This window comes from Sceloporus occidentalis, unplaced genomic scaffold, assembly GCF_023333645.1.
Source record: "Sceloporus occidentalis isolate IW3139 unplaced genomic scaffold, rSceOcc1.0.p SCAF_2, whole genome shotgun sequence".
Classification (NCBI taxonomy): domain Eukaryota; kingdom Metazoa; phylum Chordata; class Lepidosauria; order Squamata; family Phrynosomatidae; genus Sceloporus; species Sceloporus occidentalis.
In genome coordinates this window covers 157,866,447-157,881,931 of record NW_028316982.1, presented here as the reverse complement: position 1 = coordinate 157,881,931, position 15,485 = coordinate 157,866,447, and the positions used below count along the sequence as shown (strand labels likewise).

At 37.0% G+C, this 15,485-nt stretch overlaps 1 protein-coding gene across 11 annotated transcripts in view; it reads right to left on the bottom strand.

The window, feature by feature from the left end:
* The window catches only part of PCCA (propionyl-CoA carboxylase subunit alpha), a 308,554-nt gene that overhangs the window by 185,290 nt on the left and 107,779 nt on the right, over positions 1 to 15,485 (bottom strand). For 10 of the 11 annotated variants that reach the window (XR_016280158.1, XR_016280157.1, XM_089511218.1 and 7 more), the window contains 4 exons: positions 9,083 to 9,161; positions 2,251 to 2,353; positions 937 to 1,031; positions 257 to 295 (listed from right to left, as the gene is read on the bottom strand). Coding sequence is in view for 9 of the 11 variants with exons in the window: in XM_089511218.1 (XP_089367344.1) it covers positions 257 to 295; positions 937 to 1,031; positions 2,251 to 2,353; positions 9,083 to 9,161 (316 nt within the window). In the remaining 2 variants the exon portion in view is untranslated. The remainder of the gene's footprint in view (positions 1 to 256; positions 296 to 936; positions 1,032 to 2,250; positions 2,354 to 9,082; positions 9,162 to 15,485) is intronic. The other variant, XM_089511214.1, reaches the window with a different exon arrangement.

Here is a 15,485-nt window from a genome sequence, read left to right as displayed (position 1 = left end):
GGCCTTTGAAGGGAGGCTTTTCAAGGAGAAGCTGATAAAAGGAGGAAGTCCATGTCAGAGTAGGCACAATGTTGTGCTTCTTTGAACTCGACCAGTAGACTATAATCCCAAACTAGCAGATTCCAAAAAAGCCAACATCCTAGAGTGTTAGACTGGGATTTGGGAGAGCCAGGAAATTAAATGAGTGATCTTAGAACACTCATTTGGTGTGAGTGATCTTAGAACACTCATTTGGTCTCAGACTAGCTTACCTTACCTGAGAAAATTAAAAAACAGGAAGTTGACATGAAAGTCCCTGGAAAAAAAGTGTAAGGAAAGACATGTATGCTACCCTTAGTTTACTGGAGGGATAATGAGCTATAAAGTTAACAAAGAATAAGCAAATAAAACTGCATTTATTTAAGCAAAGAATCTCATTGATTGTCCATTTCACAGCCTGACTGAAATCTGACCACAAGCATGTTAAAAGGGGTGTACAGAATATGAACAGAGGCTACATTTTATTGATAGCTGGAGTTTTAGCCTTTATATAATACATCATGTATATAGTGTTACTCATCAACACACAGGAATTTTGAGCTGGTATCAATAACTGCTCAAGTCATTCTACACATTTCTACATTTTACATGTTTAATTTCTAAAGGTGTTGCCTTATTTCAAATTGTGAAATGCCAAACTACACTCCTTGAGAGATCTGTTTCAGTAGCATCACACATCACTGCATGCCACAAATTACTACCAGAACAATTCAAAATTATTCAAAAACAACTCAAAATTATTAGCTCACTGTGTTTAACAGCTGTCATGATAAGAAATAGGAAAGACTCTTGACTACAGCTGATCCACTGAAACTCATTTCCCTTATATCTATATTTAACATTCCATGCAATTAAAGGTTATGAGTAATTTGTGTTCACAACAACTAATACACTCACCTTGGTGCTTCTTCAATAACCTTCTGATTTCTCCTCTGAATGGAACACTCTCTCTCATTCAGCCATAATGCATTGCCATGTTTATCAGCCAATACCTAGTAGAGGATCACTGTTAATAAACAAATGCATTGCTTCTCTCTCCATCTATGTACCACTAACATCAATGGAAATATTCCAAGGTATTTGTAAAATTATGCAAAGGTTTTAAATAAGTATCAGTTACAAATATACAGTAGCCAGAACTCCTCATATCCTATTCAGTTCTTTCATTAATAAAAAAAAGTCCTGGGCTCCTCAGAATGCAGGATCCAAAATTATGCTTTGGATACTTCCAATGAACAGAAGACAGCCATGCCATACATACAATGAGTAGGCCCTTTAATTCCTTTCTGTTTCAGAAGTATTTTCCATGTTACAAGGGCAGTTGCTGTTCAAGGAAACATCAGCCCTAAAACCTTGTTTATTATGCATAACTAGCTACCCAACATTTTGGACCATAATTCAATTTGATTAAAACCAGGTAGACAAAGTGTTTTCCCTCATTTTTAATACATCCCCCCCCCCCTGTGTGCACCATTTTCGACCCAGGAGAGGCCTTTTTTAAACAGGAAGTGTACTAGAACCAAGCCAAAAACATGGCAAAATGTCTTCTGTGCCCTTTACAGGGTATTTGGGGCATTTTATGGCAAAAAATGATTAAAAAAAATTTTTTTTTGCAGGCAATGTAGTGGGGAGTGAGTCCACCCACTGTCTCTTGGCTGGCCAATAAGATACCCAACTCCTGAATTTAGAATTAGAACATGTCCCAAACTCATCCAAAGGAACTGTAGGTCATAATGGTATAACTTTATCGGCAGCGAGTGGGTTAAGTTGCTTCTCATCATCTAGCTTTCTGTACATATAGAACAATTGCTGTTACATAAAGTTATTGAATTGCTGTCACAATATATTCCAAGTACTGAAAACAAAATTCTTATGACAGAAATTACAAGAATTCTGCATTTTGACTGGACAAAGTAGAACTTTAAGGACTTGGGGAGGGAGGGGAGAGAGAGAGGCAGAGAGAGAGAGATTATGGATTTCTTGTCAGAAAACATTAACTCATCACTGTCCATGTATTCAACTGATTATGTTCCAAATATCAAGGAGAACCCAATATTCAAAGGGTAAGCTTCTTCACTCTTAAAAGAAGAAACCTTTGTTTTCTATTATACAAAAGCATATCTACTGCACTGGAGAAAAATACGGAGAGAAAGCAATACTGAGTAATCCTTTGCAACCCCAAAAAACTGAAAGTGGAAGCGGGAGACACACCTGAATTTCTATGTGCCGAGGATTATCAATAAACTTTTCTATTAACAATCGATCATCACCAAAACTTGAAGCAGCTTCTTGTGATGAAAATCTAAAACCTTCCCTATAAGACAAACCAAAAGAATCATTTACAAACACAGAGGTTAGTATTGTTGTTGTTGTTAATAAAATACTCAGGGTTTACTTTTTTGCATGGCATTCATTTCTGAAAATAGCTTTCTATACTGCCAGCCAACTTACCCTTTACAATTTCACAGAATGATGCCATTGGTTGCAAGAGGCTCATCACAGAATAAGCAGCTGTAAATTGGCACATTCACAGCAAATAAAGAAAAATATGTTTTTGTGTCTGCCCATCACCTCCCTAAGGGAAAAAATCAGATAGATATCCCGAAGGCTTTTTGTTGCTTGTTTGTTTGCATTTTGGTAAAAGGTTTTTGTTTTGTTTTTTGCCTTCATGGTTGTGAAGTAAAGTGTTTTGGGTTTTTTGGTGTTTGTTTTTTTTTTTTTTTGTAGGTATATGATGACTGCCCAAAAAGGCTACATAAGTCTCCCAATGGTCAATTTATGATTTAATTATGGCTGTATTGAACAACTAGCAACAATATGCTATACAATAAAATGCTAATTTAAAAGCAAAAGCAGGAACAAATCAATAGCAATTTCTTCCGAAATTGAAAAAGAAGTTAATTTTCTTATATTTAATTTATTGTATTTATATGCACTACTAAAAAAAACTTAGTAAACCCATTCACGTTATATTAAAAATCATAAAATAAACCAGATTAAAACCACAGTAAAATAGCATAAAAACAATTTTAAAAGACTTAGAATGTAAAACACAACAAAAATGTTAATTGAATATAATTGCACCAAAAACGTAACCACATGAATTCCACGCAAGCTTGTTCAGGGAGAACGTTCCATAAGGAAGAGACCACAATTTAAAGGTTTGTTTCTCTTATAGCCACCCATCTCATCTGATTCAAAGCTGCCCTACTGAACTGCCTGATCAATATATCTGGGAGATTATCTTCCTTTAGATCAGAAATTGGCTGTTTCTACGAGTCTAAGGCTCAGCTATGCCCACTCAGAACCCACCAAGTGTTACATTCCACCATTACTTACGAAGGCAGCAAAAATGAGCTTTTCACAATAAAAATAAGATATGCAGAGCATACAATGCTTGTAACTCTTTCACAAGCATCCCAGAATTCTTATTCGCACTGAAAATAAAACCTGTCTGCCCTACTTGTCTTGTTTTTGTGGTAGAAAGTTCATCTTGTTGCAACCATGAGAAATTTTGGGGTAAAATTCCAAGGGGAGGACAGGACAAAAAAACTAAGAGCAGGCCATAGACAGACTGTATGTTGTCCAACCTTGCTTTGACACAACTCTTCAGGCTTTATAACATTATATTAATGGGAGTTCTTTCCTTTACATTTTCTCTCGGTTTAAGAACATCAATATTATTATGTGACTCGTATTAAAGTAGTCACATTCTGTAACAGCTACAATGACTCCACAGTGTAGATGCACTGATATTTTTCATTGATTTTTACAATAAGAGAGAATAAGAAATTAAGACATATAGAAGATTAGAAATAAGGACAAAATGCACGAAGGTCGCCAAAACGTCCACTACTTGAGTGAATTTTGTTACACCCACAATCTAACTATTTAGAAATATTTGAAACAATTAAGAATCTCTGTTAATGTCCCTTTAGGAACATGAGTAGCTTATTTCTTTAGCTTCATTATAAGTGTTTTGTTACTTGATATGTGTAACTGTTTTTAAACAACTGATGCACGTGCTAATTAAAATTATTGAATGAAGTCCTTGTTTGTTTTTGTTTTGTTAAAATCAATATGCTTAATCATATCACCCATAAATCGTTGAAGCCCAGAAACTATGAGCTTAGCTCAAACTAAATATTGAAATTCATTTTTAGATCTGATTTATAAGAGTCTGTTTGTCTCTATAAGCTTGCCCTGTACCATGAAGAAAAGGGAGAGAATAAGCCCTACAGCATAGAATCATAAAATCATAGAATCGTAGAGTTGGAAGAGACCCCAAGGGCCATCCAGTCCAACCCCATTCTGCCATGCAGGAACCCTCAATCAAAGCATCCCCGACAGATGGCCATCCAGCCTCTGTTTAAAGACCTCCAAGGAAGGAGACTCCACCCCTCTCTAAGGAAGTGTGTCCCACTGTCAAACAGCAGTTACTGTCAGGAGGTTCCTCCTAACGTTGAGGTGGAATATCTTTTCCTGTAGCTTGCATTCATTGTTCCAGGTCCTGTTCTCTGGAGCAGCAGAAAACAAGCTTGCTCCCTCCTCAATATGACATCCCTTCAAATATTTAAACAGGGCTATCATATCACCTCTTAACTTTCTCTTCTTCAGGCATGATCTTTCTGCCATTTTAAATTTCAAATAGACTTCAGATTGCCTACCTTAGCCCCTGTTTTTTAGAAATAATGAGGACAGCCAGATTATTCCATCTGCCCTTGAGGATTACATACCACTGTAAACTATGGTGGGAGAAGCCTCTCGCTACAGCAAATCAAGAAGATCAAGATGTTTAATATTTCCACAAAGCTGTTGGTCTTCAAGTGGCAGAGCATGACCCAAAATTAGATCATGCACTGATCTATGGTAGATGCAACAGCCATATTAATACTTCTTTCACGTTTATATTTTAGGAAAGAGAGAAGGGTTGGAGTGGAAGACAGAAGGCAAGAAAAGGAGGAGAAAAGGGGAAAAGAAAAAAGGTGAAAATGGGCATACATGTTAAAACAAAGTAAAATAGACTGTGCTCATTTTCTGTTATTTTATTCTGATAGAGCAAATTATCCTTTGTCTTGCAACTCTGGTAGCAACTATCACATATTATAGATGTCAAAATGGTTTGATTCCTTGGCTTGATGACTCTGGCATCATTCTTTCACGGATATTTATAAAAAGTTACATCTTAGAAAGCAAAAGGCTTGGATGAGACAGACTATTACATGGATAGTGTTTTACTTTACTCCTTGTTTTTATATGTTATTGTACAACTTCAAAGATTTATTGTTACAGATTTGTGCATGTTATTATTGATCTTGGGGTTGTCTGCACTGACATAAAAAAAGCAGTTTCGCCCATTTCGAGCTCCAGCTGTTTATACAATGTACAAAGTTGAAACGGGGTGAAAATGGGACAAAGCCATGCTCCAGGGTGAAAACCAGAGCAAAATAAAGCCTTTTTGGTCTGCTTTAATGTGAAAAGGGAATGCATTACAGCACCGGCCTATAAACAACATGACTTAAGTGCAGGATTGTGGAAATGCTCAGGCACCTTACAAAAGTGGTCTGCAGCATGTACCCTGGGCCTGGGGAGATGCATCTGTCAGCACCATTGCTCACCATAGGGTGTTTTTCTTTTGTTAAGCGTACAGGCGCATGAGTGGCCAGATGCACCATCAATCCATTGCACCAATGAGCCATCACACACCACATAATGTAAAATTAAGGGAAGGCTTTCTCTCGGTCCCACCACCATCACAGGCTTGCCTGGTAAGGACACAAGAGAGAACCTTCTTGGTGGCTGCTCCTGTCCTCTGGGATGCCCTTTCGCAAGAAGCAAGGCTGGCCCCGTCTTTGCTTGCTTTTCAGCAGCAAGCAAGAACAGCTCTATTCATGCAGGCGTTTGATGTATAATCATGGAGTGGCTTGGGTATTTGCTATATAGGGTGGGTACCATGGTTTTAGTGTGGTTTTAATGTCTGTAATTTTATACTGTTTTAGATGATATTTTAATTGTTTTATTGTATTATATTTTTAGCTTTTATTTGTGAGCCGCCTTGGGTCTGTTCAGGGAGAAAGGTGGGATAGAAATCAAATAAATAATCAAATAAATAAATAAAATGACAAACACAACAAGTCCTCAATAATGCAAGAGATGTAATAAAAGCATACACAAAGTGGCCAGTCCAACAGGGGGCCATGGGGTAAGGGGGGTAAGGGGGAATGTATAATTTTATTTATTTATTTATTACAATAATAGCTTGGTTTTGGCCTTTTTTAATGAGCACTTTTATCTGTTTTTATTTATTGTGCACCACTACAGAGACCAGGTGGGGTGAAACACAATAAATAAATATTTTTTAAAAATTTATACAGTCATCCCTCCATATTTGTGGCTTTGATATTTGCGGATTTGATTATTCACGGATTTCATTAATATGTTCTCTCTAGGACTGTCTAGGTCCTCCAGTGCAACTCTGTGGTCAACTTTAACTAAAAGTTGCACTGAAAGACCATTTGTAGCTACTCTAGTGCCATTCTATGGTCACTGTATGTTGGACATTGACCACAGAGTTGCACTGGAGGACCTAGAGATTCCTAGAGAGGTGTGCTCTCAGGTAAAAACAGTGTTTTTGTTATTTGCGGTTTTTCCATATTCACAGGGGTCTTGTTCCCCTAACCCTAACTAATATGGAGGGACAACTGTACACTGTAAGAAGATAGGGGAAATGAAAGTCAAGATTCTAGTGCACCCTAAAGCCATTCCTACTCATCTGTTACTGCTAAGGAAGATGGGAGGGAACTGAGGAAAGAAGCAGGAGTATATATACTTGTGGTGGGGATCCTGCCCAAATCCTCTTAGCACTAGAATGTTCAGAGAATAGTCTCTCCAAAGACAGGGACCCGTATGTGTAAGTTACAGAGACCACAAGAAAAACTAACGCGAAGCAACCACTTACATTTTTGGAAAATAGGGACCAGAGTTAGGTCTCTGGAACAATATGTTTAAAATCATAAAATTTCTTGGAACTATCAATTTAAAGCTTTGTTTGTTTGTTTGAATGGAAAAGTGGGTGAACCATGACTTCTTCACATTTTTGTAAATTCCACAAATTTATTGAAAATATTTTTATTCTGTCTTTCCAGATGACCACAGCTCAGTTAAAAAACCCAGCTATCTCAGCAAATGAAGTACAATGCACATAATCCAGAATTTGAGATACGCACATTCACACATAGATATCCTCAAGCTTTGACCATCAGATTATACATTTGTAAATGAGGAATCTCCACTGAATTATACAGATGCTCCTGTTTTTGTTCTCAATAAGTCAAACTACTCTTTTCCTCTATGTTGCATAGTCTGTGACATAAGGAAAATGTAACACCAGTGAGAACACATCTGGCACCAAATGGAAATAAACAGTGACTCAGTTTCCTGGGGGTTTCTGCAAACAGGGCAATCATCAGTAGCTGTTGTTCTGATGAACCTCCAGTCCTTTAGGTCAACAAAAATTAGTATGTGTAAATAACATCTGTTGACTATAATTTAAAGTTATCTTTATTAGGAACCTTCCTGATGCTATTCTTTTTCAGCCGTTTTTAAAACCAATTCACAGTCTTGCTTTTATAAAATGATTGTGTTCACATCTTCCATTTCCTGCTGATGCCCTTCTGTCCCTGTCAGAAGCCTTACCCTGTGTGCAGATAAACTTGGCAGTGGATTCTATGTGCCAAACACACGTACAGCCCAAGGACTAACCCGATTTTCCTCTATAAATATTGTTGCTGATTTTAGGCATTTTAAACAAGTCAATGCTGTTATAAAATAATATTACCAGAGACCACATATAGTCACTCATGTTAGTTCATACATATTTATGTCATTAAGGCTGGAATCTAAAGATCCATATTAACTGTGGTCAGTAAAATAACAACCATAAATTGTTCTCCCTTTTTAAAAGCACACTTCCCCATTCAACCATGCCATATTGTATCATGAGCCACTTAGGAACTGGTCTTTGTTTTTTAAAAGTTCTGCCATGGTGCAAACAGGCACCACTGTTCAAGAGACATGGTTCCTAGCTTCCTTTGAGCAACTTCAGCTATTCACTCAGTTCTCTGAATGCAGACCTGTATTCAAGACATGATACCCTAACTCAGATAACATCAACTGGGATCTATTTTACAGCACTGTTTTGCCTTCTTTTGCCACAGATCAGTGCCCAACTTTGTCTTGGTTTGCTTTTTAATTTCTTACAAGCTTAAAAAGAAATTGTTGATGTGCTGCAGTGACACTGTTAAAAATACACTTATTTTAATTGTGACAAAACACATCCACTTCATCAAGCCTCAGATACTGTTTTTTTATTCATAACTGCTTAATTCCTTCACCAAGACTTTGGTATAATCTAGAAAGATTCCCCTTACTTACTTACATCACTAAAGTTAACCATCCACACGTCATAATAACAAGAGAAAAAAATAAGAAAACCTTCCAGATAATCATTTAAATGTTATAATATTGTGAAATCAAATATATGTATACTAAAGTAAATGTAGCAGAAAAATGAAATTGTTGTGTCTCTCCAAGTCATTTTTTCAGTTATGACAACCCTAAAACTAACTTATCATAGGGTTCTGTTGGCAAGTTTTTTCAGTTTAAATTTCTTTACGGAAGTCAGTGGAGGAAAGAAAACTCTTAAGTGCTAGAAAAACACATGGACCAATTCTTTTATTTTCCACTGGCAAATAATATGTCTTGTGTGGCGGGGGGAGGGGGTAAGAGGAAAAGGGAGAAATCACAAACCTATTATTGGCTAATACCATTGTAGAACATTTAATAACACTCTAGAATATTATCTGAATCTAATTTGCAGTAAACATGTATACATACAAAATCCCAATATTAAAACACTGCACAACTATGTGATGGCATAAATTGCTCAGTTTCAGTCTTCTGTTTGATATTTATTTCACTGTAGTTTCATGGGACTTTGGAAACAGCCGTATTCATCAACACTGGATTTTGGACAGCATCTCACCTGGTCTCTTCATCATCCCATGCAATTCTCATGCCTTTCCCTCCACCACCTGCAGACGCCTTGATCATGACAGGGTAGCCTAGCAGCAGGGAACAATTAGACAGAAGTTCAGACTTTGATCAGTATGTCATACAGACATGACAACTGACCACATATCCAATATATTATGAATTCAATATGGTGGACAACATGTTTATTAAAAAGTATTTTCTTGGGGAAGATGATTTAAGACTGCATATTGTTGATGCCAATCATCTTCTGAACTTCAGTATAACAAAATGAATTAATAACATTTTAAATAAATAGTAAAATCAAAGGCATGACACATGTTGAATTATTTTAAAATTTCACATGCTTCTTTTTCCTTGCCAGATTCTCAAAGCAACTACATTTTTTAAAAAAAGTAATCACAATTGAAAAATGATTAAAAATATATTCAAGAGCTCAATCAGCCAAGAAAAGTTATTGAAGCAGAAGCACAAGGGTGAAACAGATGGGCAAAATAAAGCATATTCCAGCCACTTTGAAGGTGGAGTGATTAGATGGTGCACTCCTAGAAACCGGCTGGGAGTGTCAATACATCTGATAATCCTGATGAGGAATCTGTACCAAGGACAGAAGGTCTCCATCAGAACAGAATTGGTGGAAACAGAGTGGTTCCCCATAGACAAAGGGGTCAGGCAAGGCTGCATCCTATCACCTTACTTGTTTAATTTATATGCCGAAAATATCATAAGAAAAGCAGAATTAGAATTTAAAAAAAAGGAGGAGTGAAGACAAGAGGAAGCAATATTAACAAGCTAAGATATGCGGCCAACACCATAATATTAACAGAAGACATTCAGAAATTGGAACAGCTAATAAGGAAGGTCAAAGATGAAAGTGCAAAGGCAGGTCTAATGCTGAACATAATGTAAACAAAAATAATGACCACAGAAGAAATACACAAATTCAGTGTAGACAATAAGGAAATTGAAATAGTTAAAGAATTCCCATATCTAGGAACAAACACTGACTGACTATAATGGAGACTGCAGTCAAGAAATAAGAAGAAGACTAGGAATGGGAAGGGCAGCTATAAAAGAACTGGAAAATACACTGAAGAGCAAAGACATACAAGTGACCACTAAAGTCAGAATTATTCAGGCCATTGTACAGTATTCCCAATTACTATGTACGGATGCAAAAGCTCGACAGTGAAGGAAGCAGACAGAAAGAAAATCAACTCATTTGAAATATGGTGCTGGAGAAGAGTACTTAGGATACCATGGATAGCAAAGAAGACAAACAAATGGGTTCTTGAACAGATCAGACCATAGCTCTCCTCAGAAGCTAAGATGATCGAGGCTATCACACTTTGGCCACATAAGGAGAAGGCATGGATCACTAGGGAAAAAAAATGTTAGGAAAAGTAGAAGAAAGAGAGGAAGAACATAAACCAAATGGATAGACTCATTGTGGGGGGTTATGGGCAAGGGCTTGCAGGATCTGGGCAGGGCAGTGGAGGATAGGAATTCTTGGGATGTCTCATCCACAGAGTCACCACAGACTCAAGTGCAGCTAACAACAACAACAACAATATTCAGCTGTAAGCTTCCTTTTGTACTTTCTTCCTTGATTTCAATCAGTAGTTCGTTCCAAGTCTTTCTTATTTTTTGTAAGTAATATGGTGTGTTCTTTGTATTTTGAATGGTTGATGTTCCTTCCTCCAATTTTCACACCTGTTTCCTCTTGCTCTTATCTTGCTTTTTGTATTATATGTATTGTAATGTGTCCTACACACAAAACAATTTAAATCGCTCCATTAAGGTTCATTTTAAAACTCAGAACAGATTCACCATTTTACTGTCATGAAAGCATCCAGCCACCATTGGGCATCCTAGCACTATTGTGACAGAAAGCCAGGAAAAAGGCTATACAGATCCCTATTTCAGAAACAGAGTTGCAAGATGCTATGGGTTGCATCCAGAAGCAGGCCAGGGGGTTCCCCATCCCAGCCAAAAAAGAAAATGCATGTTGCTAGAGGCCACCTTACAAAAATGAAACTGATTTATTCTATTACTTGCTTATCATGCTTTTAGACAGCCAACAACCAAAGCTCATGTAGACAGTGTACAAAACATTTATATGCATAAAATCAAATAGTAACTACAGGCAGGACAGAATAAAACAAAGATAAAAATTTAAAAAATATCAAGATGAAAGCAGCAGACGAGAATAGCAATAGCACATAAAACTAAAGTTAAAGTAGAACCAGCAGTGAGACAGATGAGTATTAGCATTAATGCACTAAAATCAGTTATTAAATGCCTGTGAGGTCTTCACCTGAAAGACCATGACATAAATGTCAGGCAAGCCCCTCTGTGAAAGCACATTACAGATGAAGTACCACCATTAAAAAGCCCTCTCACTTTTAGTGGGGTTATCTGGAAGAGGGCCTCATATGATCACCACTGGATCTGGATGGATGGACAGACAGGCAACAGACAGGTAGACAGAATGAACAGACAGAGGTAGAGGCTCTTTCACGCAACTTGATTCCAAGTAATTTAGGATTTTAAACTGTGAAACAAATACCTTGGATTGGCCCAGAAACACACTAGCAACCAGTGTAGATGGCAAATAAGTGGCAAAGTATGATTAGCTGCCTTATTTTGGGTCATTTTAAAAGGCACTCCCACATATAACACATGCAATAATCCAAAAGGGAAATTACAAAAGGGTGATTAACACTGAAAGGTGATTGTTGTAAGGGCTACAATTTTTGTATCAGCCTATAGTGATAAAAAGTGTCTTGAGCATAGGGCGTGGAAAAGCTACCTATTTTTATTACTACTTCTAGAGTCTTCCTAGGAGATTGTGGTCCAAAGGAGTAAATGAGAATAATTTCTTGAAGCTGGTAAAAAAAAAAAGGGGGGGGGTAGAGAAATGTGCCATACACACACTGGCAACAACTGAAACCAAATCCCCCAAAAACTTTCCCACCACTTGCATGCAGAATCAGACTTCCACCCCAACATGCCAGCATGGCCAGCACGGCTGGGGTAAAAGTAGAGGTACATGAGGGATAAAATGGAGCCCTTTGCAATGCCACAGCATAACCACCACAGGGCAGAGCAACATGGATTGGCTCTCCTTAATTATTAAAACTGCATAGGATTTGGGTTAGGGTTTTACATGGTGTGTCCATATATGCTGTGTGTGCTTTCTGAGTACTATTTGTGCCTATACTGATATAATCTGTTATTTCTATTTTTGTTATTGCTATTGTTCTTCGTTTTAAACAAAAGAATAATTAAAAATTTCTGAAGGCACATCTTTTACAGAATTAAGCAGTCATAAATTTTAAAATCCTGGAAGCAGCTGATTTTTCCATTGTGTGTGTATGTTTTATATGATGTGGTCATTCAAGTTACTCATTTTCATCTTGCTCTATGAGTACTGAATTCACACATCACAAAACTAATTCCAATTACGGGGAAGAAGAGGGCTCATGTGTTACTATATAGTCCCTGAGCCAACATTCCCCTGGGAAAATAAGTAAAAGGAAGTTCAGATATATTAACATTTTGGCTGCATCCACACTGCCAAAATAATTCAGGTTGACATCATTTTAACTGTCACGGCTCTATTTATTTATTTGCATGCCACCTTTCTCCCGGAGGGGACTCAATGCTATGGAATTCTGTAGTTTTGTGAGATACTTACCCTTCTCTGTCAAAGAGCTCTGGGACCACAGCAAATTACCAGTCCCAGCACTGAGCCAATGGCAGTTAAAGTGGTGTCAAACTGTATTGTCTCTGCAGTGCAGAGGCAGCCATAAAGAAGAAACCATTTAATTTGTGGAATGCAACTGATCATAAAGTGTATCTAGGCCAAAGAATAATGATCATGCAACTGAAAAACCTATTAACAATCAAGGGTCCAGCAGAATTTATTCAAATGACTTCCATTTTTTCAAATGTAACAAAATGTTGCACCTTTAGGAAGTCTACTTGCTGAACTGCAAATAATATTACAAATCAGAGTAAATTTGGCCATCAAAATAATTTTGTTTATGCATATTTACTTTTTGATGTATTTAAAATATTTGCAGGCTACCATTTTGGAGTTTAAAAAAACTCCCCAAGACAATATCTACTATATACAAACATAATATGGAAGCTTCAAATTTGGAAAAAATACAAAAATTAATTAATAAAAATCAGCAACAGCACTAACAGAAAGTATCTAGCCCAGAAAAGCACTAATTTGCAATATATAATTATAGATGAAATTTATATTAAATATATGCAGCAACACAATAAAATCACTGGGAGGGGGAACAGTGTAAAATAAGCAGGACCAAATGCCTTTTCAAAAACTAGCAATCGTGAGGCCTGATATACCCACGAGAGAATAGCATTCTGCAAATAGGAAAGCCAAAAACTTCCATTCCTTATGCCAGCCAACATAATTATTTTCATAGGCAGACATGCAGATGGAGCTCTTAAAGTACAGACAGGCAGTTATGAGTAAAGTGGCCCTTGAGGGAACTGGCTCTCAAACTATTTAAACATTCTATAGTTTAATGGCAGGATTTGAAAACCTATATCTGATTATGTTCAAAACATCCAGTTCTAGCTTCTAAAAATGTATTACACATTCTCTACAACGCCTACTTCAATATACTACATACTATATACACAAATACAATATACAGAATCATATATTTATACTCTCTTCTCTATCTCTACCTCTCTCTGTAGTGTGTGTGTGTGTGTGTCTGTGTGTGTGATTTAGCATATAATATATTATATATGTGATACAATATAGATTATTTTATTTTTTTGCTATTTTTTACTTATGGCAACCCTAAGGCAAATCCATCATAGGGTTTTCTTGGCAAGTTTCTTCAGAGAGGGAGTTTGCCATTGCCATCTCCTAAAGCTGAGAGAGTGTGACCTGCCCAACTGTCACCCACTTAGTTTTTACATTTGAATGGGGGAATCAAATCCTGATCTCCAGAGTTGTAGTCCAACGCTCAAACTACTACACCATGATGGCTCTCACAATACATATACTACTTATATATAATCTGGATGTAAAATATTAAATTTAAAGAATCCTATAACATCCAGCTTTTATCTGCATAGTTTAAATACACACAAATAAAAATGCTCATCAACTTCAACACTGTAAATAAGTCCACATATGCAAAGCTCAGGTGGGAGAGTCCTTAAGGAAAACCACAAGTCGTACGTCTGGCTCCAGCCAGTTTTACTCAAATTATGGCCATCCTCACAGCCATAAAAAAGGTAAGTGTATTATGCAAAAAGTCAGGAGGTTGGTCAGGTAGCCGCCCCCCAAATGTCAAAGGTTGAGCATAGATAGTCTGAAGAATTGATACTCTGAATAAACAAAGCAATGAAGTAGAAACCAGTCACCCTCTTCATCCAGGCACAAGGCCATAGGGAGAAAAGATGGAGAGATCCAAGCAGGAATACTATGGAAGGATCTTCAATTATTCCCTCCCTGTAATTCAAATACTATGCAGACACATGTCCATTATTCAATGATTACAGTACAATTCATGCACCACAGTCAGGATTTTCATATTACCTCCAACACCAATGGAGTCTGTTTATATAGGGATTGCAGTCTCAAGGTCTATATATACATTAAGATCCTATATGTCTCCTCTGTCACATTTTAAGTGTTTTTTCCATACCTAAAAGGAAATTGCTTAAGCTTCAGTTGAAAAAAGATTCTATACCCAGCTCCTTCTATTATCTCATTCCTGAAACATGCCTTGTTCCCTCTGTTTTAGAAGTGTAGTTCTTTTTGTAGCCAAAATGGCACAATCAATGCACAAGAGGGACAGAGTAGGACTGGGGAAACCCCAATTTTTAAGGAAGTATAAAAACAACCTTTAGGAAAATATTCTTGGGAGAGCCCTAGGACAACCCAATTAGAACTGTGTGCACTCACTGGCCACAGAATACTGATGGATAGTCAAGATATAGAGAAACAGTATAGAATTCCTGGAAGAGTGTACACTGATGACTGACTTGAACATGGGACTGGAATACTGCAAAGTGCAGAGGAAGGAATATCCTACTCTACAGAATTTACTATAAGCCCCAGTGGTTACAGAAAAAAATAAAATGTGACTCCCATTGACATTCTGCTTAACAAATGAACCATAAAATGAGAGTAGACATCATACATAATTTTTTTAAAAACTCAAAGAAATCTTGATTGAAGAAGCTCACTTGCAAAACAATATCTCTAAAGGAAAGGGTTTTAAGATAGATGGCAAATAATATTGTCCTCTATTATGCTGAAAAATGAGTGTATCCTGCATAACTGCATGAGCTCTGGAAACTTACAACTAATACAGTCGTCCCTCCACTTTCGCAGG